Genomic DNA, 25,109 nt, shown 5'->3' with positions numbered 1-25,109 from the left:
ATCACGTGGATTAAACAAACCTTAAAAAGGCAGTGTAAAATAACTTCAGGAAATGAAAACTGCCATACTCTTAATCAGGCAAGCTCAACAACCTCTCTGTAAGTCTGTATAACCACTGCTCCATTATTTACAAAGAGCAATGGATACACGAGATAAAAATAAATCCCAAGAAGATTTTTTAAAAGACCACATAGCCAAGCAAAGTTCCCTGTGTTCAAGAAGGATGGCTTTTCAGAAAGGATGATTTAAAGGAAAAACTACAATGCAAAGAACCTAAAAGTTGCATGAGTCTTATTTTTTTTACAGTTGTTGAGCTATAGGGATCTGTTTCCATCATGTAGAGTGAATTGCAGTTTTAAAGCCCCAGGAAAGTACCTTTACACTACTAACTGTGAAGATGTGACAAGTAGCCTGTATGATTCCAGCTGAATCTAAAAGCACAACGTGCAGTTACTAGAAGGCAAGGTTCCCAAAACAGACAAAAAGTAATCCACATTCAGTATAATCAGTCAAATGGATGGTCAACACCACTGAATGTCAGGATTTATTTTTTTTTTAATATATATATATATATTTTTTTAAGCAGTGACAGTTTGTTGATCCTTGAATATAGCTGCACTACTTTTTAGATGAGGCTTAATTTTCATTTTGAAACTCAAATTTCAGTCATTCAAATTAAATTTGCATGATACACATACAAGCATATATATTGACAAGTCCATATATTATTCTGTATACATTTGTGCCCATCAGAGATAAAACAAGCATATAAAGGTTTTAATTCAGTCATGATTAGCTTGTGAAATTAACCATAATATTATAATGCCTTTGTCATAGTGCAGTTAAGACTGAAATTATGCTCAAACTGCTTATGCTGCTAACATCTTATGTTTGGATCACGAAATGTCTTTGTAAAATAAATGTTTCCTCTTTACTCTCTAGGATATAATCATCAACGTATCTGTGAAAACCAAAGGCAGAAGTCTCCGGAATTCTACAGCAGAACAGCATCAGAATCAAATGTGTATTTTAATAGTTTCCATTACCCAGATCGTAGTTACAAGGACCATACCTTTGATACACTAAGCCTAGACAGTTCTGACAGTATGGAGACAAGCATATCTGCATGCTCACCAGATAACATTTCCAGGTAAATCATCTTTCTTTCTGATGTTGAAGTGGTCATAGGGTTATAATAAAAAAGTATTATGTCTATGCTATGGTACCATGGAGGCTGAAAAGTTGTGCCAGGGGAGGTTTAGGTTGGATATGAGAAAGAATTTTTTTATGGAGAGGGTGACCAGACATTGGAATGGGCTGCCCAGGAAGTGGTGGATTCTCCATCCCTGGAGATATTTAAAAAGAGACTGGATGTGGCACTCAGTGCCATGGGCTGGTAACTGCAGCGGGAGTGGATCAAGGGTTGGACTTGATGATCTCTGAGGTTCCTTCCAACCCAGCCAATTCTATGATTCTATGATAATATTTAATATTTGTGTAGCCATTCATCATCAGGTTTAACTATCACCTCACCAATTGTTTCAATATGGAAAATAAAAATATGGGGAGGCTAAGTAGTAATGTTGAAGGCCACAGAGAAACAAGTGTCAGTCCTGAACTGAAATTCAGAAGTCATTGGATGCTCAGGTAATATCTGAGCTTCCTCCCTGGTCACCCGAGACTTCCTGTGATAGGAAATTTCTCAAAGGCATCTGTCAGTGATGAAGTACACTTGTTCTGCATGTCCAGTGTGTTAACTTACTGGAGCCTTATGCTGAAACACTTAGGGCTCTCTGGCAATCTATTTTTGCCCATACCCCCCTCCCTGTTTTTTGGTCAGTAAAACCAAAGAGATGACACTGAAAGGCTTAGAGCCCTCAGCTGATTTTCTCATCCTCAGAGCCTGTCAGCTCAGATACTGCTCCTCAGATAAAAGGAACATCAGTGGTCTGTGCTAAAAGTCCAGCTGAGTCTTAATATTGTGTGCAAACAATTTTCTTCTGACAGTCTGGTTTTAATGATAGTGCTTTAATTTCTGCTCACAGTCCTGCCCCAGCAGTTTCACAAGCACAAGTGGAGGGTGTTAATTAAGTACAATGTTGTTGTGGGATTAAAATTGAACACAAGGACAGCTCTTCTGGCTGGCATGTTGTGTTTTATTGGGCATCTGTTTCCTGTAACAAAGTATCAGACCACTGGTTCTGGTTTGTACTTGTTGTTTTCATCACTGTAATGTTAAGGGTTTCAGAAAATACCAGTGACTGTCATTCTTTTTGTTTTGGTTTGTTTGTTTGTTTTTCTGGTTGTTTGGTTTTGGTTTATTTAAAGTAAAAACATTAGGACCCAGGTTTTGAAGTTTTCTGTTTTAAATAGATACGCAGTCAGTAAATTTCTGATAGCTGGAGACAGGCCTGGAATTAATTCTATCTCTGCAGTGATTTAACATGACAGTGGTTTGAAATTTCTCTCATTGAGTTGCTGCTCTGACCATTTTGGAATAAGATGGCATCTGTCTGAGCTATCTTAGGGCCATCTTGAAAATGGAATCTCCAGCCCAGGATGGGGGGAGCCCCAGTGGCTCTTGAATTTCACTGAAGCTGTTTGCCCTTCTGCCTCCCTCTGGCTCTTCTGTAGGTCCCAGGCAGTGTTGGAATTAAAACCAAACCAAAATCCAGAAAAGGACCTATTACAACAGATCTCTCTGTTTCTCACAGAGGAAAACTTAGGTGAGGGAAGAAAAAAGCGTGCACTGATTTTGCCAATAAAATTTGGAAGATGGGCAGTTAATTTTCCTTGACAAAACTTCCCTTAAGGAAAATAAATTCAGATTGGCTTAGGTGGTACTTGAGGATCTTTTCTGGCCATACTAGACTTGAAAGGAAAGCATTTTCTGATGGCTTATTCTGCCATATTTAAAATACTTATATTTTACCTTGCATAAACTGACAGGGACTCTTTTTTTTGCTGGAAATGCATAAAATCTGTCTGTGCTCAAAGTACATAACAGAACCATTATAGTAATTCATCAACTCACCAAATAGTAGTTGTTTCAAAGGTCATTAGCAAATTATTTTTCACGGCTGAGGTTTCAGAGATCATGTTCTTCTGTTATGCATTAATTTCTTTGGGCTGGTTAAGCAAATTAAGGATGAAAGAATTTAACTAAGCTGAAGTATTAACCAGTTTAAGATGGGAAAATCTACTGCAATTAACTATTTTCCAGGTTGATTAAATGACTTTTAATTTATGGTCCCATTGCTTTTACTGGAGTTATTTGGCTCATCAATGAAACATACTTTGGCCAAATTAGGCTTAGGCATCTAAGTCAGTGGCCTCATTTTTTTCAGAGACAGTAAGATTTTAGAGTTCAGATAGATTATACCTCTTCTGCAAAATAGGGTTAAATGAGGTATATTATTTTTATTTTGTATTGTATCATCCATGAAACACATTCCCTGTATCAGACAGAGAAATGTCTTCTGAAGACTGTCTCGCTTCAGACAAAAATCCTGGTCCTGCAGACATAAGCATCAGATGCACGCTCAGAAAATGCAGGATATTATTCTTACTTTTTTCTTTTCCTTGCCCAGAACACATATTTAGATTACTTCTATTCAACTTGTGTCCCTTCACAGTCAGTTTGTGTGATAATAAGTGGTCTGAATAAACCTGCCATCTGACACCCACTTCCACTTGAGTGGTCAGATAGTGTTTTCACTATAGTCCCAGTTTCTCTCTAAATATTTGAATCCCTCCTGTTTCCTTGCATTGTGCTTTAGTTTAATGGCATTACTAATGTCATCCTTTTCTTGAGCAGCATAAAATGAAAAATAAAACTGAAAACCTGCCATGGGACACCACAGTTGAAATGGCTGTTAAATTGAGATGAACCAAATTGTATTGGAGAAAAGAAACAGAAGAAAAAAGGATAGGCAAAGGTGATAGATGTGTTGTGCTGGGCCAGGATCTGGCACTCTTTGTTATTACCCTTGTTTCTTTGGCTTGCCAGTTACTTTAACTATTAGATCCTTCCAGACAGTGCTCTGTCACTGAATGGCCTTAATGCATACTTCTTAATCCTCCTTATCTTTATTGAGCATTTCTTGATGATGATCTCAGTGAGACACCAACCAGAGGCAGCCAGAGAGACTGGTATAGTAATACAGCTACTAATGCCACCTCTGATGGCCAGCAGTTTGTTCTGCTGGGACATGGTAACCCCCTCCATCCATATTCTGTTATCAGAGAGAAGATAACATATCAAAGCTGACTGACAAGATACATTTTTAGGCACCTGAGTCTGCATTTTTCACAGCTCTTCACAGGAAATGTATACATTGACAGACTATGGCATACTTTATATGTCATTTTTTTGTTAGTGTCTGAATTTTGTTAGTGCACTGAATTGGATCAGAACAGTATCAACTTCTTAAACTGTCTAATGTGGGACTGCAAAATACATCTTTAAGTATCAAATATTCATTTCAATAACACTGATTTTTTTTTTTGTGCAGTGCTAGCACTTCAAATGTTGCACGAATAGAAGAGATGGAGAGACTTCTGAAACAGGCACATGCTGAAAAGACCAGGCTGCTTGAGACCAGGGTAAGCATAAGTTTATTGAGTAAAACTAAGTGTGGGCATCTTGGTTAGATAACATCCTCCTAAATTGGACCCTAAATAGTTTACAGCTAACAGACACTTAAAAATTACCTTTTTCCCCCTTATTTTGGTCTGGTTTTACTCTCATACTTTATCTTTGAGCCCATATGGAATACCTTCTACCTCAACAAGTGAGCTGATGGCAAAATCCCATCAAAAGCTAGGTCAGCATTGCTCCTACACCTGCTAGAAAAGTGGCTTAAGAAAAACTTCAGTTTTTAGAGTCATAATATTTGCAATTCTGGTTTTAATTCCCAATACGCATTGCTGGATATATATTTCTTCCCACTTGAAAGGCTAAACGGGATTTAGTCCTAGCTTAGAAATTACATTATCAGCTGTTGCTTCAAATATAACTCAAATTCTGCATATGCTGTGGTACGTAGGAACGGGAGATGGAAGCCAAAAAACGAGCTCTGGAAGAAGAGAAGCGCCGCAGAGAGCAACTGGAGAAAAGACTGGAAGAAGAAACTAGCCAGAGGCAAAAATTAATTGAAAAGGAAGTCAAAATACGTGAGAAACAAAGAGCACAGGTGAGGGACATTGACATGAAATGGTTTCGAAGTGCAAGACCTCCCCCATATGTATAGACGGGACCAAGTGTATTTCTGCCAATGGTAAACAGAACTGCTGTCAGCTGAATAGATGGCTTTGGTATTTCTGAGGTGTAACTGTGTCACTGACAGTATGTTTGGGCTCTTGGAGCCTTTGACAGATATCTGGATATACATTTAAAGTTAAATTATAGCATAAATATCTATGAGCATCCTATATCTAAAGTGTACTAATCCTACAAGGTTTGTTACTGAGTAGAGGTAGAGCTGAATTATTTAGCCATAATAACAGAAATTTATGAATGTATTAATTTTATAAACCATTAGTGTGGGTTTTTTCTTTCTTTTAATACATAAAATATCTTGGAATATGAATTGTCACTTTCAAATATTTGACTAAAGAAAAAAACAGGTAACGAAGCTCTTCTAGTTCCAAATCTCTTCTAGAGAGGAAATTATATTTTCTCCTAATGTTACTGGGACTGTACAACATGGGAGATATTATTTAATTGAAACATTTTTACTTCCTACATCTTCTTGTTATGATTTAGAGATACCTTGAGCTTTCTTTAGGAACAGAAGTCTTTTTAATCCACGGCAACTATAATAAGATTTACATGGTATAGCAAATAGACCAGGCAGTTTTATCATTTGTGTATTATAGCACAATAATGCCTCTATCTTAATATAGATATTTGAGTGCAGAAGGTTCCATGTAATATTTCTCTTTTTATCTGTGCTACCTTTACTAAATTGTTGTTTCATAAGTTACTGTAATATGTTTTATGAACATTACCATGTAACTTGGCTCTCTAATTAATAACACTAAACCAGAACAATAGGACAACTACCCAGAGGAACTTGAAGCTGTTTCTAGTTAAATGTATCCATTCCTTTGTTTTTATATAAAAAGGGGTTATCAGATGCTAAATTTCATGTATTCTTCACTTGAATGCCCTTCTTTTTGTCTAACTAATTTTAACTACACCATACTCAAGTATGGTGTAAAAAATGATGCCATGCTTATATCTTTATCTCAAATTGTAGTGTGCATGTGTTGTAATAGAATGCCCTACCAGATACTGATAATTGACAGACTGGGCAGAGATGCTGAAGACTGAATTGGCCAGAAGACAAAATGTATCTGTTAAAAACAACTACAGTTTTTTGTTAAATTTTTCCTTTCATTGTGCAGTGAGGCCTGATTTTATGGTGGGTTTTTTTTTTTTTTCAGCACATTCTGGCACTTAGAAACATGACCTAGGAGGAGGAACTCCACCTTTGTTTTTGCCAAAGCTGTAACATAGAGGACTGCATAATTTTAGAAAGGTGCTAAGAGCTCTTGTGAGAAACACAGCTCTCATTGCATCAAGAGATTCTTGAGAATGCAGTGAGGGGAAAGTCCCTTCAATTTCTGCCTCTCGGTGGGATTAACAGGCATGGAGCAGGGGCAGATTAGGTTCCTCAGGTCATTGGCCTCTGGAGTCAGGGGAGAGAGAGGGAGGGAGATGCTCCTTTCACAGGTCATTCAAAGCACCTAAATTCAGCTTCTGCTCTGAAGCTCCCTGTGCTGTGTTGACTCTGTCTGCCTTGACAGCAGCAGGAGACCAGAAGACTTGTCTTCTGTGCTTAAAATAGGGGTGGGAAAAGGGGTGTGCAGAGACTCTTCAGGCACAGAAGACGAGCATATTCCCTCAGCTGGCAGAGATCTCAAATGACTACTTCCTCATGCTGTTCTCCCAGTGTATATTATCTAGGCTTGTTGAAGAGCCTTGAACTGCAGTCAAGAATGAGGCACCATTTGCTGCCTCTTGCAGAGGGCTGCACTGTACCATATTGCCAGCTGTGAACCAGATACCATATTTAATTCAGTCAGAAGAAAATAATTCCATTTTGCTCACAGAAATCTCTGTGAAACAACCTAGCAATTAGAGATTGCTTTCCTTATTAATTTGTCCCGTGATATCATGTTCTTATTATTTAGATTATACTTGCAATGAAAATACCTGCAGCAGTAAAATGCTAATTAATGACATTTGTGTAGTGAGTATCTAGCCCAGAGAAATAACAGGTCTGCCTGACATCTTGCAGATGGAGTTTTTACACTTCATCATCACACACCTTGACATTTAATTAATATTTTAATTCCGAAACAATCTTCCTATGCTATTGACCCCTGTTCTACTAGATTATCAGCTGATGATTTCAAGAAACTGTTATGCTCTAAACTCACTTGTATAACATTATCCGGCACTTAAAAGTTTTAAGAAATTTTCTTTTAAAGAAAATTAGGGCTGCATCAAGAGCTCTTTATTTTTCTTACATTCATTCTTCGAGTCTGTGGGCAGTTTGCAGTTATGTCCTTGAAGCAGAAAAAGTGAAGGAGAAGTTAAGACTCCCTTTAAAAATAACATATATTTTCTTTTCTTTGCTGCAGGCCCGTCCCTTGACTCGCTATTTGCCCATTAGAAAGGAAGACTTTGACCTACGAAGTCACATCGAAACTGCTGGGCACAACATAGAGACCTGTTACCATGTCTCCCTCACAGAGAAGACCTGCCGAGGCTTTCTGATTAAAATGGGAGGAAAAATTAAAACATGGAAGAAACGATGGTTTGTTTTTGACAGAAACAAGAGAACTTTCACTTACTATGCAGGTAGGTTGTAGTACTGCAACCTGTGAGTCATATTTTCCTATCAAGCTCAGCTGAGTTATGAATGTGTAGGGAATCCTGAGTAAAACTTACATCTCCATTTTGTGTGGTGTTTTACACATATCCTGAGAGCTTGTGTAGTCACCTCCCTATAGTGTTCAGTCCTAATGCCAGGTAAGACAAAAGGGACTGCAACAGACAAAGGAAGGGATGTGGATAGGCAAGAAGAATAAATGGAAGATCATCAGGTTCCTGATACACAGAATAAATGCTCCACAGAATTTCTATTTAAATATGATAATACTTCCCCCAAAGACAGAATGATCCCTTATACCTTTCATATAAGAAGATAATTTATTATACTTATCATGACAGTAAAATTGAATGCTTCTGCAGTCCCACTGCTTGATGTGCTGACAAGTCTCTCAGGAAATTAAAAATACAGGAGAAGACTTTCTGAGTTTGCCATGTTTTGGCTAGGGAAATGAACAAGATGTAATATTCCAAAGAGGCTTCTGTACACTAAGCTGTTCTAGACAATATCTAAAGACATTATAATCATTACATTAATTCATTATCTTGGGGTAAATGCAGATATTTGGAATTTAAGAACATATACAATTCTCTGATTGCTGTGCAAATCCATGCACAGTTTGAAGTTTCAGAGGAAGCCAGAAAAATAACATTGTGTTCTGAATATTTATTGTTAGGAGAGGCCAGACAAGGGGGTATATATAGGATGGTCATTGCTAAGAAACAAAAGAAAACATGGAGTACAAGAAACACCCAAACAGTTCCATTTCCTTTATGACATTACTGCTTCCCACCAACTCAGAAAGAACTTAAAATTGATGGTAGTTATGTATTGCTCATTCCATCTTTTTCAAAACACATACTTGAATTCATTACATTAATTCATTATGTGCTCACTGAATATTTACCAGGCTGCAGTAATACTATTGAGAATGCAGAAACATTTCTTTTTATTTTGTTCTTGTCATCTGGTTTATTGGTTAGCAAGGCCTGTAACATATAGTAGCATTCCCATCTGGTACTGATTTTTAAAAAAAATTTTTAGTAGTTCTGTTAATAGTTAACAGTTTTAGTTTTGGGTACAGTACAGTTGCCATAATGCAGCTTGAATTACCAAAGAAAACTTTTCATTATGTCTCAAGGACTCCAGCCAACAAACATAATTTCATGAGAAATTATGTGCACCTGCACAGAAATGCAGCTGCTTGTATAAGTGAATATCTATCTAGATCTTTAAATATTTAGTAGATTTCCAAATTAAATATTGATGCTGTAAATTCAGAGTAATAAAATTCTAAGTGAATTTACTGGTATATTGGTTTCATTCTGCAAGTGTACTGAGCAAGGACCTTACCCTAAAGTCTGACAGTTTAGTTCAGTGACTGAAGTATCTGTACTTTCTGACCTGAAGCATACAGGGAACTCTACAAATAATGCTGCAATGGCAGCTTGTGGGTACCCAAAATGCTCGTACAACCAAAACCTGAGGTGGGGCTTGAAAGGAAACTGCATCACTGTTTGCTTGTACTACATAGGGTATACGTTATGTGGTATTGCATTTACCTTAGTATAATGTGTGCTATAATGTTATCATCTTATACCTCAGTACTCTACTGGTCCCTTTTTTATTCCCAATGCTATATTGTTGCATCTCTGGGATTTCTCTTTTGTATTATCTGAAGCTTTGGAAACTGCCTGCAGCTACCAATAGGATGTAAGCTGAGTTTCTTGGCTGTTCAAAATGAGCAGAATCTCTCATGGGACAAATAAAGATGTTCTGCAGGACTGTTCACTCTTAAGGTGATCCTAACTTGGGGTCAGAAGGCATTATATTGCCCTAATATAAAAGGATGGAGAGTGGAAGGAAGTTTGCTCTTCAGTGTCACATGCAGTTATGATGCTTCTTTACACCCTCCAGGACTATTTAACAAATTCTCTTCCCTTTCAAGAAAATAGAGGGTACTTTACACACTCCCTGCACCTTTTTCTTGTGAAACACTATAGCTGTGACTGTTAAGATGCTAAGTTCAGAGTGCATATCCTCCTTGCCCTAGTGATTCTCTAGGTAATGCTGGGACAGAAAGAAATAATCACAAAATACCTAATATAGTTTAGATTTGACCCCCTGCAAGTGTCTCCATCTTTCGATTGTTTTTTAAAGGGAGATTAAGTCAGCTGTGCCTCCGTTGTAGATACCAAAATTTAGGAAGATTCCAACCCCAGTGTTTCAGAAACACAGTACCACTGGATAATGACCTGCTCCTTATCTGCAGCCTCCCTGGAGTAACTGTCCATCCAGGCATTCCCACCTTGGGTGCTCTGTAGCTAATGGGGAGGTCGCTTCTGCAACAGGGGCAAACTGCTTCTAATTAATTTGGCTTTTACCTTGGATTTCAGAGTAGGAGAGTGCATTAGACAATTATGATGCTGCAGCTGGTGCTCAGGAATTTTTAACCTCCTGTAAACTTTTCCATGTGTCAGAGCTCACCAGAACTTGCCTACATTCTCCTAACTTCACATTTGAGTAAATAAATACTAGCTTGAGACTGAGGCAGATTCTGATAAATGGGAAGAATAATTTTTTTAATAAGGACATGTGGTGTTCTAAAATAAAGCTTTTTCTATCAAATCGTCTTTCACATTTGCTTATCATAACAGTTTTCCCTTCTAAGCAAACTGTAAATCTTAGCTTGTAAACTGTGACATCTGGCTGGTTTTCATGGAGTTGGAAGACTGGGTGTATCTTGGACACATCTGTCCTCCTGTTGGCTAATACCATCCATGTTTAGACACTTGAGTGAAGGGACTGATAAAGAACTTGCCAAAGCTTTATTTCCTTGGAAACCAGGGCAGCAGGAAAACATAAGTTTGAAATGCTTCTCTCATCAACACCAGCTAACTAATGAGAAAGGTTGAAGATTTCTGTGGGATTTCAGAAGCAGAAATATTAATCCAGTTACTTATCCAGCTGAACATATATAGAAATGCAAGTTAAACTTTTGCATCTTGGTGTACTTTTAATTTCAGTTCTCAAAAGTCATTCTCTCTTTTCCATTTTAGATAAACATGAAACTAAATTAAAAGGTGTAATATATTTTCAAGCTATTGAAGAAGTCTATTATGATCATCTAAAGAATGCATATAAGGTAAACATCATTGTTGTTTTAAATGTGTATCATATGGCACTACCCAAAGTATGGCAGATCCTGTAAAGTCAAAGGGAGAGCTGACTTATTAGAAAAACAAGCAAAACCAGAGTGGAGGAAGAGGAAGTTGAAGCCAGATCCATGATTAGCCCTGGGGTTCTTTTTCATACTGATAAATTCAAAGACGAGAACCCTGGGGTTCTTTTCTATGCTGATAAAAACAGGGGCAAGGGAGCATCTGCCTGCCAAGTGATGGTCCTACATGGGATATGCTGTGAGGAATTCCTTAGTCCATTGGTGAGAGCCCTGAAACCAGTGGCTTTGGCAAATCGAAGGATGTCTGTATCCATCTATCACAGGGAGGGAGTTAACTGATGTTAGCACCCCCTGCCTCTCATCTGCAATTTAAATGAGCTTTGAATAACCTGAATACATCCTTGGAGTGGAGATTTGTGAAAACCAATGGTAATGACCACTGGACAGAGTGGGGAAGTTAGTTGTATGCGCACAAAAAAACCCAATTTGAAGCCCAGTACAACCGTGTAATAGTTTAGTGGAAATATGTAGTAAAAAGTCTTTATGCTGATGCAAACACTGTAAACACATCTGTGCTTCCAGTGCTGCAATGTAGGATGCGGTGCTACAGCATTTTGCATTTTGTCTTTCTCCTAAACCCTCTTGTAAATCTTCTGTAAGTAATTTTACTTCTGGTGCCAATAAATGGCTTCGATTTCATTATTTTGCTCTCCTTCTTTCTGCTTTATTTTAGAGTCCCAACCCAATGCTCACTTTCAGTGTTAAGACACATGACCGGATATACTATATGGTTGCTCCTTCACCAGAAGCCATGCGGATATGGATGGATGTCATTGTCACAGGAGCAGAAGGCTACACCCACTTCATGTTATAACAAAATGGGGCACTGGGGCATCCTGCAATAATGTACCATATGAAGTTAGCCATATGTAGGGAAGTCTGAGAAGCCAGTGGATACTCCGAAACGTCCTCTGAATGATGTGCACCCAAAACCTCAGATGAGATGGTTTTACCAATGCATTGAAAAGGGGGAGTTGTTACTTGTTTGAGTTGATCTTTGGAGAAAAGAAAGAGCTAACGCTGTTGAGAGAATCACAGTGCTCCAAAATGGATAATTGGGCGATTGAAATTACAGCATCCTTATACTATAATTTTCTTCAAGTTCTCTGACACAGAGAATGTCTTCAAAAAGTCAAACCGAGCAGTTTACAAATGTATGTGTTCAAATCAGTATGCAAAAAACTCTAGTAGTGGAACAAAAGGGTGTAATAAGCATATATTTTAATATGCAGCATTTGACATTTAGAGATGATTAGGTGACTTTTAAAAACTTTTAGTCAAATATTTTATAAAAATATAAACAAAAAGCAACCCTAAGGTACACACAGATCTTGCCTTAGTAGGTAATTATTACAACAGCCAAAGAGTTATAGTATTCCCTTATCATGTTTTCATATTGTTACTTGTACCTAACTTACTTTAAGGGCACAGTGCCAAAACTCTTCAAGACTTTTAATGTAATTAAATTGTTACAATATTCTGTGTATTCAAATGCTTAGTGACATCAACTGTGTGTATAAAGTCCGCATCTATGGAGCTCAAAAAAAAAAAAAAAAAAAAAGATGCATTTTTCCACAAGGATATGAAATGGAAACACCTGTATTGATTTCCTCATAAGGAGAAGGCTTTTTTAGTCTCCCCTGTGAAGTAGAATTCTAGATCCTACACCAGTTTTTTTTTCGTGTAGTATGGTCCCAGCATGCTTCTAATCTGACTCTGTGCCAAATAAACACTCTACAGAAACCTCTTAAAGACTGAAGCCAGCATCAAAAGCTCTAACTGTCTGAATTCTTCAGAGTCAAGTCTTCAGCCCTGGAGATTTTTTAAAATACATATCTTCACAGAATAATTCTGTCAAATAGAACAAAAAGAGAGGCAAGTTCTAAGAATTTGCACTAAGGACTGTAAGAATAAAACCCCCTGAAAATTGTAAATTGATTCCTAAAACAAGAAAAATACCAAGGGTGTAGTGGTCTCTCATTTTAAAATCACTTCCAAGTCTTTGAGCACTGTTGCAAAAACATACAGTATTTAATTGAACTGAACTTCAAGAAAGTCTCTTATAATATGACTTTAAAGAGGTTCTATTTCAGTAGTCAAAACTTATGTGCTATGTGGTTTGTGTAATAGAAGAAAGCATATTAGCCTTTTTTTTTTTCTTTATGAAAAGCTAATGGCTTTTGATGGAACAAATAAAAAACTGAAAGCAGAATATAGAATTATGATGGCAGAATATTTTTTTGTTATACTTTAAAAACCCTTTCTCTGTAATGAACAGGTTGAATTTTTTTGTGCTATACACAGTAATATGGTTGCTCTAGCATACTGAACGTCAGTTTCGACTTGAACCACGCAAGAAGGGACTGTTCTCACAAGCTAATTGTTATCATTTGTGGAGATCACAACTTGTAAGCTAATGATTTAAAACACTATCAGAAATGAATTGCTTTGGTTTACAGAATTATTACTTTTCCCTGATGTATCTTAATTTTACTCCTAAGTATGGTTTTAAAGGTTTTCCAATAATGATTTTTGTATCCCGCATGATGCAATGAAGGCATTTCAATAAACGTTTTTAAAAATACACTTGTTTTAAGTATTCCCCTGCTTCATCCTGAGACATTTGTGCATGTCTTTTAAATAGGTGTATCCAGTTGTGCAAACAATTTTGTATTTCCTAGTAATGTTTTATCTAACCATTCCATATGCTTCCCTATAAGGAGCTATAAAAATAATCTTTCAGATGAAAGTGAAATTAGCAACACAGTCCGTTTAATTTGTGCACAAAGTATAATACCTTTTCCATTTTTTATGATCCTGTTTGAAAAATTTATTTCCAGCCTTGGAAACAGACCTTTTTTCTTTTTTTTTCTTTAAACTGCAAAACAAAAATTGCAGAACATTAAGGGTTTCCCAGTTTTCCCAACATTTGACTGTAGTCAGGACTTGAATTGCAAGAAGCATTAGCTCATTGTAGAAGTCCATGGGGCTTTATGTTGGTTTGGTTTTGGGTTTTTTCCACCGAGTTTGTTATCAGCACCATGAACTCCACCATTTCCCAAGCAGCCTGCTCCAACGCTTGACTGCTCTTTATAAATTTTTACAAATATCCAATCCAAACCTCTCCTGGCACAACTTCAGGCCATTTCCTCTTGTCCTATTTCCACTTACTAAGGAGAAAAGGCCAACCCCACCTCACTGCAGCCTCCTTTTGGGTAGCTGTAGAGAGCAATTAGGGTTCCCTCCACCTCCTCTTCTTCAGACTAAAAACCCCAGATGCTCTTCAGTGGGACTTGTTCTCCAGACCCTTGGTTGCCCTTCCCTGGACCTGCTGCAGCACCTCAACGCCCTTCTTGTAGTGAGGGGCCCAGAACCGAACCCAGCACTCGAGGCATGGCCTCACCAGTGCCAAGCACAGGATCATGATCACTTCCCTTATCCTGCTGGTCACGCTGTTCCTGACACAACCCAGGATGCTGCTGGGCAGGCTGCCGGCTTATATTTATCTGCCTGTCTCATCAACACCCCCAGGCCCTTTTCCTATGGGCAGCTTTCCAGCCACTCTTCCCCAAGCCTGCAGCCTTGCCTGGGGTTGTCATGACCCAAGGGCAGGACCCAACACTTGGCCTTGTGTGTCGCTGTTTAACACTGGGCTGGCAGATGCTCTCTATTAAACGTCTTACATTACACGTACATACATATAAATAAATTCATATTTCGTAACAGCATGCACATGTATACACAGGCCACCCGCACTACGGAGGTTTCCGGGCTGCGTTTCACCATCCATGCTTGGTACAGCACTCTCGTAGGAGGGGCCCCACCTCCAGAAACACACACGCACCCAAGAGAAACGCTCATTAAGTGCTTTTTATTGGCATAACTTTTTCTACTTCACAAATGAGCACACGGCAAACGACACCCACAGCACTCAGCTCCGTGGCGCACCCCACAACTACCGACAAGACCCCCAACCCCCCCCCCATCTCTACATCACGCAGCACCCTATACGCGCCGCGCCACACCGCGCCCCCCCACTCCCTCTTCTCCTCCCTCTCCCTCTCTTCCTCCTCCCTCCTCTCCTCCTCTTCCTCCCTCCCTCCCGCGCCTGCGCGATGGGATGCCACACCTTCCACCCCTCGATTCCCTCCCTTGCCCCCCCGCTGCCATCCCTGAGGTACGTGCGGGGCCGGAGCTGTAGCCATGGCTGCGGCGGGAGCGCTGCGGGGTTTCGTGCGGGGCGGCGGTCGCCGCCGCTGCTGCTCCTTCTCCTCCTCGGCTCTCGTGTTATTGCTGTCGCCGTTGAGGGCGGCCCTGGGTCTCCCGGGTAAGGGAAGGGCCCCAGGGTCCCTCTGCTGGCATTCCCGGCACCGCTCTCTTGCTGCCGGCTGTGGGAGTCTAGGGGGAGAAGGCGATGCCAGCCAGGCAGGCGGAGAGGCGAGAGGATTCGTGTCCGTGTCGGGTGTATATACCGTGTGTAATGGCCCCGGGGAAGCAGCGTGTCTCCTCCCGGCAGAGAGCGGGGCGGGCAGCAGGAGGTGGCACCCCTCACCCCCTCTTGGGTTTCCTTTCAGTGCCCCGTGTTGGGTGGGCGCCGGGCTGGGCGCTCACCCCGCGGCGGGGATGGGGCTGTGAAACGGGGCTGGCTGGCTGGGGAAAAGGGTTCTTCAGGGGCCTTTCCTCCTCTGCCAGGCTCGAGGGAGGCGACTCGGTGTGTGCGCACAGGGAGGGTAGAGCCCCGCCTGGCTGGACGGAGCTGCTCTCACACCTGCGTTCAGATCGCCTTGGGGCCCTGCTGCTGCTTGCTTCCTTCCTTCCTTCCACCTTCTTCCTTCTGGGGAAGTGGGAATGCAAGGAATGGGGCCGCTTCGCTTGCTGGGATGCGAAGCATGCATTCCTTCGGGCCTTCATCAGGCACCTGAGCAGCTTTACTGGCATCGACGTTTGAGCGAGGTGATCCTCTGCCCAAATGTATAGTGCCCCTTGTTGTTCTACGGTCAGTGCTTGTCTGACATGTTCAGCTTGTTCATTGTCTTGAGTTTTGACAGGCAACTGCACTTGGTGATGAGGTGATGAACCTCTTGAGGGGTCACTCAATGTAGAAGTGAGTAAAACTCCTTTACAACTAAGGGTGCATGTTCTGTATCTGCATAAATACATGAATACAGTGAGTTTTTGTCGATACTCTTTTTGTTCTGTGGGGTTAGTTATAGTGTGGCCTTCTTACACCTGCAGCATAGATGATTGTGGGAAATGAATAATGGAGAGTTATCTGCTAGAACCGTGTTAATCTGCTGCTGCTGTTAGCACCAGGGAAGTCACAGTGCTGGAGCATTCCCACGGTTGTTTTGGAGGATTTCTTTGGGTTTGTCATGTAGCATCGATCTCAGTCAGAGTTTTGGTTTTTTGTAACACAAAATTGCATGGTGATTTGGAAGAGAGTTCCATAGCATGAGGCAAGGGGCCTGTGGTCTTCCTGTAGGCAGTTCTAATATACCTTTTATAACTTGCACCTTTCAGAACTGCTTTCCTGCTCATATCAAGGTCCTCCACTGAAAACAGGAGGAGAAATTTCTGGGTAGCTATTTAGTTGTTGATGTTTTTGACAGTCTGAAGGGAAGTCTGAGAGAGTGACTCCACTTTTAGCCTTGCTTTTGGATTGGCTGGGGTAGCTGCTTTAGGGTTCTGCATAATTCAGGTTAGGATTGCTGCTGGTGAGTTTACAAATGTGATCCACAAAGTGGCTTGCTGTATGCAGAATACTGGTTTGTGAAATAGCTTAGATAGCAGTTGTGCCTTGTAGCTGCAGTCTAAAGCCTGCCAAGTGTCAGTATGGTTTGAGGGCACCTCCAGGGTGCTGCAGAATGGAAAACCAATGATTTTAGGGTTGGTTATCAGCACTTGAAGGGAAAAAAAAAAGACTCATTTTTCTATCAGGCTTACCACTTCTTGGTGCATCTCCTGTTACTGGCAGGTGAAGAAGTGACTGGCTTAGTGAAAAAGGCACATACAAACCAAAAGCCATGGCGTGGATCTGAATACCTTTACTGTGGCATTTATTCCCCTTAATAATAAGTAGATTAGAGAGCCATCCCATCTTTTCAGGAAAGATTTAGTGATTTTAATCTATAGTTCAAATGGAGTAATTTCCTTGAGCTGAATGCTACCTGCACTCTGCATCTTCTATGTACCCACATTTACTTAGGCACACACAGGCTTAAAAAGAAACAAAAGCCCCAAAACCCTTGCGTGTAATCTGTTTTATAGTGAGAAAACACAACTCAAAGCTGTGGAACCTCCAAGTAGTGTGATACTGGCACAGCCTGTTTTTGCAGTATTTATCCTGGAAGCCCTGATGCAGTTGGGGCTGTATAGTTTTTGTACCCCACTCTTGATTTACATTATTGAAGAGCCAATCTTCTACTAAGCTAAGAATTAAGAATGTCAGTCTTAGAAGTCTCAATGGAGCTTTCGGTTTAACAGATTACTGAGTGGGTAATAGAGTGGATTAAGTCTTGATAACACCTCTCAACAAATCACTTATCCTCACACACAGCAGAGGTACAATTGACTGCTGAACTTAGATTGAATACTGTAGCAGCATAGTTATTCATTAGTTAGCATTTCCTTTGTTAATCTTTTTTCCTTGGTTGAGGCAAACTGTTTTCTTCTATAGTTATTAACGTGAGTAACAGAGTCCAACCTTGTGCTTGCTTTACAAATGTATCTGGCTTGTTATCTTAAACTAAAGCAAAACCAAAATATTTCTAAATTTATGCTGTTAAGAAGATTTCTCTCTCATGTAATATACTGAAGATCACTTTGACAGAAGTTGCACTAAACGATCTTCCATTTTTAAAATCTTTTAAAAATGCTTAGCTTTGCAAACAGCTATTTCGTTTTGGATAAGCAGAGAACAATTTGAGTACTGCAATAGTGTAACCTCTCCAGCAAGGATACAGCAACCTATATTACAGTATATCTGTGCCTGGTTTTGGAGATACATAAGAAAATCCTAGTTCTGTAGTGGTCAACTCTTTTTTTTTAGTGGGATGTATTTAATCTATTGATCTGTTTTTTTTTCTGGAAAATAACTTTATTTTGTATATGCCTTCTCTGCTTCATACCTGAGAAAAACGTGCTAAGATTGCAGAGTTAAAATGAGCCTTTTTTCCAGTGTTCCTGGCAGTATTTGTAATATAAGCAAAAATAGCTGTTGATGATAATATGAAAAAGGCTAGATATTAGTTATTTCAGTTTTAAACAATGCTAAAGTTGTTTTCTTCATGTTGAAAAATTTAGTCTCAAGATTCTTTTCCAGTTTCCACGTTTTAACTCTTTATTGTTCATCTTCTTCATAGATCTTCTAGATCTGGGAATTTGATACAGATGAACTTTTGACCTTCAGTTTGACTTTTTAATCAAAAATATGTCACCTCATGTATTGTAAACTTACTATTGCACACAGTACTTCAGTCCCAAAGTAATATTTTTTGAAATCCAGTCTGAAAAAGCAAAAAGAAAAAACGAAAAGGTTATGTTGAGCTATTTATTTGAGCAAGTTATATATATGAACAAGTGTTATTTCATTTGAAATGAGTAAATATATTCAAGGTGGTTTAAAACATGAGGACACACGAAGCATGGGAAATCTTATCTTTTGGCTTTAGCCAGTCACTTCACCAATTGATGAGTGGGCTCCTTCCATGGTTGGTTGGCATTTAATGATTTGAGAATGAATTATAATCAGCTTTCCTTACCAGGCTGATCAATACTAGATAGTTTTTTTAATTTCTCTTGTTACAAAGTATCTTACTTTCATATAATACTCCCAAATTTCCTGAATCCTAAATTTACAAAATACTAGTATTTCTGCCAACAGGATGGTTGTGCTAAATAACTCTTCTTTTTAGTTTGCAGGATGAAATCATCAATAAGCTTTCTTACTCGGCCGGATCGACCAAAACTTGCTTACCATAGACTAAAAGGCAGGAATCCAGGGGTCATTTTCCTTCCAGGCTTTAATTCAAATATGAATGGTCAGAAAGCAACTGCCCTTGAAGATTTCTGCAGCTCCCTGGGTCATGCCTTTGTCAGGTACTTTCAGAGTGTAGTTCATGAAAATGATAAAGTATCATGGGGTGAGGGAAGGGATTTTAACAAGAACATGTGAACTTTGGTGTTTGGTTTGGAATGCATGCTGTATGGTGCACAAACTAAAAAGTGTCTTCCATTTCAAAGGTAGGCTTTCTGTCTGTAGAGAATCTGAGGTAAATCAGGAGAATGTATTCTAAAATTAATTCAGAAGGCTCCCATAAATTTCTGTAATCTAGCTTCAATACTTTGTGTTACATTAAGGCTCTTAGCACAAAAATGAAAAAGTAAGGAAAAAAAACATTAAAAAATTTAGATTTAGCACCTGGAGTTCTAATTTCTGTAAATCGTTACTATAAGTACTTCTTAATTACTAAAGTCTATGAGGCTGTCCAGTGTCTTCTGTGGGTTTAGAGGAACATGCACATGCTTAGTGATATTCTCCTTTGACAGAGTAAATTGAATGCTGAGTTTCATAAGTCTTTCTATTTGGGAATAATGTTTGAAAGATACCTTGTGCATTTAAAAAATATCTTGAAAATTGAAGCATGTTGGAAAATTCTTTGGGGCATAATCTGGTAACTTTAGGTATTGTTACATCACATAGTAAGAGAACACTCAATTGTATCCATTGTGTTTAAACACCTTTTCATGAGATTTTTGGTGCTAGTGATATGCAGGACCAAGTAAGAAAATATCCAATGTGGTATCTTGCCTCCTGCTTATTTGATTCACTGGTACTATTTAGTTAGCTTCTGTTTTGCTGAAGGCAGTGCCATGAGTTTCATTTTGATGGTTACTTTTTCAGATTTGATTTTACAGGATGTGGAAGTTCAGATGGTAACTTGGAGGAGTGTACAATTGGGAAGTGGAGAAAAGATGTTCTGTCTATACTGGATGAACTTACAGATGGACCACAGGTTATATTATATTTTTAAATATAGAAAGTATTTTGTTGTCAAGGTAGAACATTAAGAGAAACCACACTCTAGTAGCTCTCATAAACAGTAGCTTCTATTTAACAGCTTATACCTGCTTGCTTTCCAGTTGATTAATTTGAAATGTCATATTCATTGCACCTCTTCTGCAAGCAGGTAGCTCACAAAATCATGGATAGATGATTTGACAGGAGTTCCTGGAGGTTGTTTAATAGAGCCTCTTGCTAAGAGCCAAGGGTGTCATCCCCTGGAGTCTGAGAAAATCTCATGGTGGAGATTCTACCTTAATTAAAGGATATACGGGAACGTTACAAGTTAATATACTCTGTATGATAATATAGTTTAAAAATCAGCAGAAGCAGCATTTGACTTACTCAGTTACTTTAGAAATTACTGTAAGAAATTTAAAATTTCCAGAAACTTGGAAAAAATAACATTGTGTTTAAAACACTTTTTAATATTATGAATGGCTTTTGTTGACCTGCTTTCACTGCACTGAGCCTTTGCCATGTGCATTTATTTTAAGAAGAAAACATAATGCATACATAGAATACTGAATTATTTCAACTCTTGTTTTGTTTACAGTGTTTCAGTCTCAGACAGCAATAACGGGCCATGTCAAACAAAAAGAATAATAAAATACCAGATCCTGTGGTGCTTACTCAGGCAAAATTTCTACTGGAAGTGACAGCAGTTCTGCCTGGGTAAGGACAGCAGGATTATGCCCGAGAATTAAGTAGTTAAAATGAAAACTGATGCTATGTGAAAGAAAAAAAATGAGCTGTTTCCTGTAAAATAATATCTTATTTTCTCTCTCAAGATTCTTGTGGGCTCCAGCTTGGGTGGATGGCTGATGATTCATGCTGCAATAGCACGCCCAGATAAAGTAGCTGCTCTAGTTGGAGTAGCTGCAGCAGCAGACCATCTTGTAACAACTTTTAAGAAGCTTCCCATTGAGGTAAATGATGATGGTTGGCTCTTGTGCTGTGTAAAAGAAAAATCTGTCAGTCATTTCAAACTGTAATTTTCCTGCAAGTCTTCTGGTAATTTTTCTGTGGCTTTGGTGAGGTAAGCTAAAAACTTGCATTAACCTAAGTCTGTGAAATGCTGTGCTTCTAGTATCAAGCTAGTGTAAACACTACTTGGAATGTTTATTATTGCTCTGACATACAGAAGATGAAGTCAGATCTCTGGAGTTCAGCAATCTGTTAGATTTCAGCATTTAATATCTTATATTTGCATTCAAATTGGATCCTTGTGCTTTCAAGGATGAAGAAGTAGCTACTAAAGCACTTGAGAAGACATTGAATGTCATCGATCTGACAAAGATCCTGTGTGTAGAAGGGGAATTCTTCAGACCAGTATTTGGGAAGACTCCGAGATTTTGGTGGGAAGTCTCTTTCTGAGTTGCTTCCTTGATGATGATAGTGTCCAGTCTTTGGTAGAGAAAATCAGCTGTTACATTGTGACGACATTGTAATGGCAACAAGTAACTCGTACTTTAAAATTAAGGAAATTTTTTTGTTTGTTTCTTGAAAGGTACTGTGTAGTGTCACTATTGCTACTTAAGACTAAGGTAAGGTTCTGGAACCATGATATTTAGAGACAGCTACTGTGGCAAAGACTGAAAAAGCTGATGACTAGAAAATTCCTTTTTCCTAGAATTCTCCTTGTTTGAGGCCCAGTGAACTGATTGAAGCCAGAAAGTCCTACTGTTTATTGTGGCTGTACATCGTTTTCTTTCTGATAAATTCTAGATGAGATTTGTTTGTTTGTTTGTTTTTTTCAAATCCTGAACAGATTAGTTTGCAGGAGAGATGTGTGGAGTAGCTTTTCTGACACAGTAGGGCAGTTGTTTTCCCATGTGCTGGATGGTGAACAGTAATATACCTTCTCTGCAAATAAAAAGGGACAAAGTCAAACTTTATGCCTGGGAAACCTTTGTTGCATTTAGAATAGAAATGGACTGAGGCACTCTGAACAGCTTGTAACATCTGTCTTGTCTACACTTTTTTTTTTTTTTTTTATAGGCACAAAAAGAAATAGAAGAAAAAGGGCTATGGAAGTTCCCAACCAAGTATAACGAGGAAGGGTATTACTCCTTGCCATACGACTTTATCAAGGAAGCAGAAAATCACTGTGTGCTAAATAGTCCTATTCCTGTGACGTGTCCCATACGACTCATCCATGGCATGAAGGATGAGGATGTGCCCTGGCAGATCTCCATGCAGGTTGCTGACCGTGTCCTGAGCAAAGACGTGGACGTTATCCTGCGCAAAAGTGGGCAGCATCGGATGAGTGAGAAGGAGGATATCAAACTTCTTGTCAACACTGTTGATGATTTAATTGACAAGCTGGCAATACTAGCCTAAGCTGCAGAGTAGCATACCTGCATGAACTTTACACCTGACATTTTTCCATGAGTAGCAGAAACCCAGTTCTTAACAAGGTGATGACAGGCCTGTGACTATCGCAGTAGGAGCTGAGCTTTACCTGATGTTTTCTGACCTCTGTTTCGTAAATACAGGTATTTTTATTAACACTGCATTTGCACAGACAGTCCAAAATGTGAAGGAGTGCTGCTGTTTTGTTCTGAATCTCTCCTTCACCACTTAAACCTTTTTCTCAAGCTTCCTATATTTTTTTACTGAAATCTTGATTCATTTTTGTTACTCTTGGCCTGTGCAGTAAAACTTTAAATTCCCATGTCTCTCGACACCTTTTCCACATATCCTTTTGCTGTAATATTCTTGTATCTTATGTCTGAAAGCATCTGTGCAAGGCAAAATACAACTTAAGTGTTTACTAAAGCTATTATTACTAGAAATAGCGACTAACATGAAGTTATAATAAACAGATTTCAGATAAATTATCATACTGTTCTTAAGTATTGTTAAAATTGGTAAGTGGAAGACACACCCTGATGGTGTGCTTGGGGTACTGCAAATGGGACAAGTAAACTTATAGTACAATATCTCCAAGTGCAAGTGGAGCTGTTTTATCTATGCTTATTAGTAGGGTTTTCTGTCCTCTTCTGCAGGGTACCTTTTTGTAAGTGTTTATCAGTGGGTCTACTGGTAAGGAAAAAAATACATAATCAGTATAAACTGAAACTAGATCAGTGAGTTTTTTTATGGGAGCTACTTTAAAGCAGGGAATACAAAACCATAGAGCATTGCTGCCTCTGTCCTGTGACTTGGTTACATGATTACAAGCCTGAGAACTTGTAACTGACACTTAATAGTTGGATAATTTTTGTAATGTAAATTACTAAATTTAATAGTAAATAGTTTCAATTGCAAATGTGATTATTACCTGGATTTTATAAAAAAATATGAGGCCAGTCTCAATATAAAACAATAAAAAGTGTGTAGTTGTTTCTGCCTTAATAGCATCACTGTTGCTACTTTTTTTAAAAGACTGAGAGTTTGTTGTTTTCAGTATTAGCGTTGTGAGTAGAAGTATGCTGGCAGTAGTAGTAGGTTGTATAGACCTTTGCTGAGGTAGTGGTTTCTAATTAAAAAAAAAACAAAACAAAAGAACCCAGGAAACAACAACAAAATAAAAAGAAACCCTAAATTTCAGATGAGCTCCTGTGAAGTACAGTTTTGTTTAGGCTTCAATACAAAAACCAGGAAATCTGTGACAAAAAAATTTGAATTCTGGTATTGAGATTAAAAAAGCAGATTCTAGTTTAGATGCGAATCTTCTAATTCAAATGTACCAATTCCCCAGTTCAGTTATCAGTCTCAGGATACTTGTTTGAGGAATTACAGCATCCCATGAAATCTTTTTTCCAAGTATTTCTAAAGGGAGTAAACTTTTTTTCTGTACAAAAATGCAATGTGCTATTTTCTTAAACTTGTACTGAACATGTTTTACTCCTGAGAAAACTTTATTTAGTTAATTTATGCAAATTGCTTAACCACTTCATTTCTGAAGGTTGAGTTGTGTTCATCATCATGTACTGTTATGTAGTTGTCCTCTTATGTCTTAATGTGACTTGGATTTAATAAAACCTGAAAAAGATATATTTTTTTTATTTTAAAAATACAGTCATATCATAATTAATTACTTCAAAACTGCCTGCTTTAGCTTGCCTATGAGAGTTTTTTCTTAATCTACTTTTGTCACAACTTTAGATTTCTTTGTCTCTTAGTGAGACAAAGTTTGAAAAAAGTGGACTGCAGTAATTAATTTCTAAGGCCCAAATTTACCAGTTAAGATAGATGTACATTTTGGTCACACATACTAAAATAACTGAAAAGTTCCAAGCTATTTTTTTTAAATTGGGAGCTTTGCCTATAAGCATTCAATAACTGTAGTAGTTCAGACAGGGAAAAGTCTTTTAATGTCTGTACCAACTGTAGCTGTGTATTTGTCTTGAAAGTGTTACATTGCATTCATTCAAACCTTCACCTTCACTTTTTGAAATAAGTATTGCCTTTTTGTTACAGTGCCTTAGAGCAAGATAGCTGAAAGCAAACGTAAAGAGGAGGAAATCTGTTTTCAGATTTGTTTGGTGGTGGGGTTTTTTTGGTGTTTTGTTTCCCCCCCCCCCCCCCCCCCCCAACCCCATTATTCTGCTGTAACAACATTAGGTGGGAGAATGCAGCATAACAAGGTTGAAACAGTTCTGGGGATGCAGGACTATAGCATCAGTTGTTCACAAGATTGCTGAAACTTAATCCTAGGGAGAGGGTTTTTTTTTTTGTTTTCTGCATGCCACTTGTTTTGTAGTTCTCTGTTTTTCTTCTCTGCTTGCTGAATGGAGATTAGTGGTAGCATTTGCATTACAGGTACACCCAAAATTTATGACATACAACATAAATGCAGAAGCAGAGATGATAGTTTCTTCACAGAGACAGTATTCCTGATAGAGTTTTGAGATTCAATGAATGCTAGTGCCCTTCTCTCTGTGTTCACTTACTG

At 38.7% G+C, this 25,109-nt stretch overlaps 2 protein-coding genes across 12 annotated transcripts in view; both read left to right on the top strand.

Annotated features, from left to right (window-relative positions):
* The window catches only part of PHLDB2 (pleckstrin homology like domain family B member 2), an 85,734-nt gene extending 72,005 nt beyond the window's left edge, over window positions 1-13,729 (top strand). For all 9 annotated transcript variants that reach the window (XM_071757398.1, XM_071757391.1, XM_071757406.1 and 6 more), the window contains 6 exons: window positions 943-1,150; window positions 4,515-4,605; window positions 5,049-5,195; window positions 7,654-7,873; window positions 10,964-11,049; window positions 11,819-13,729. In XM_071757398.1, coding sequence (XP_071613499.1) covers window positions 943-1,150; window positions 4,515-4,605; window positions 5,049-5,195; window positions 7,654-7,873; window positions 10,964-11,049; window positions 11,819-11,959 — 893 coding nt within the window. In that variant the 3' untranslated portion in view covers window positions 11,960-13,729. The remainder of the gene's footprint in view (window positions 1-942; window positions 1,151-4,514; window positions 4,606-5,048; window positions 5,196-7,653; window positions 7,874-10,963; window positions 11,050-11,818) is intronic.
* Window positions 13,730-15,272: 1,543 nt separating this feature from the next.
* Window positions 15,273-23,050, top strand: ABHD10 (abhydrolase domain containing 10, depalmitoylase). 3 transcript variants are annotated; one of them, XM_071757317.1, is made up of 5 exons: window positions 15,273-15,322; window positions 19,059-19,242; window positions 20,048-20,159; window positions 20,998-21,135; window positions 22,208-23,050. In XM_071757317.1, the coding sequence occupies exons 2-5, from the start codon at window positions 19,067-19,069 to the stop codon at window positions 22,547-22,549; spliced, it is 768 nt and encodes a 255-aa protein (XP_071613418.1). In that variant the 5' UTR covers window positions 15,273-15,322; window positions 19,059-19,066; the 3' UTR covers window positions 22,550-23,050. The 3 variants fall into 3 exon arrangements, with proteins under 3 accessions (XP_071613418.1, XP_071613399.1, XP_071613408.1); XM_071757298.1 differs by having other exon boundaries at window positions 15,314-15,472; XM_071757307.1 differs by lacking the exon at window positions 15,273-15,322 and adding an exon at window positions 16,158-16,249.
* The last annotated feature ends 2,059 nt before the right edge of the window (window positions 23,051-25,109 follow it).

Source organism: Heliangelus exortis, chromosome 1 (assembly GCF_036169615.1).
Source record: "Heliangelus exortis chromosome 1, bHelExo1.hap1, whole genome shotgun sequence".
Classification (NCBI taxonomy): domain Eukaryota; kingdom Metazoa; phylum Chordata; class Aves; order Apodiformes; family Trochilidae; genus Heliangelus; species Heliangelus exortis.
Note: the sequence above shows the minus strand (reverse complement) of the source record. Positions and strands in the feature narration are given on the sequence as shown.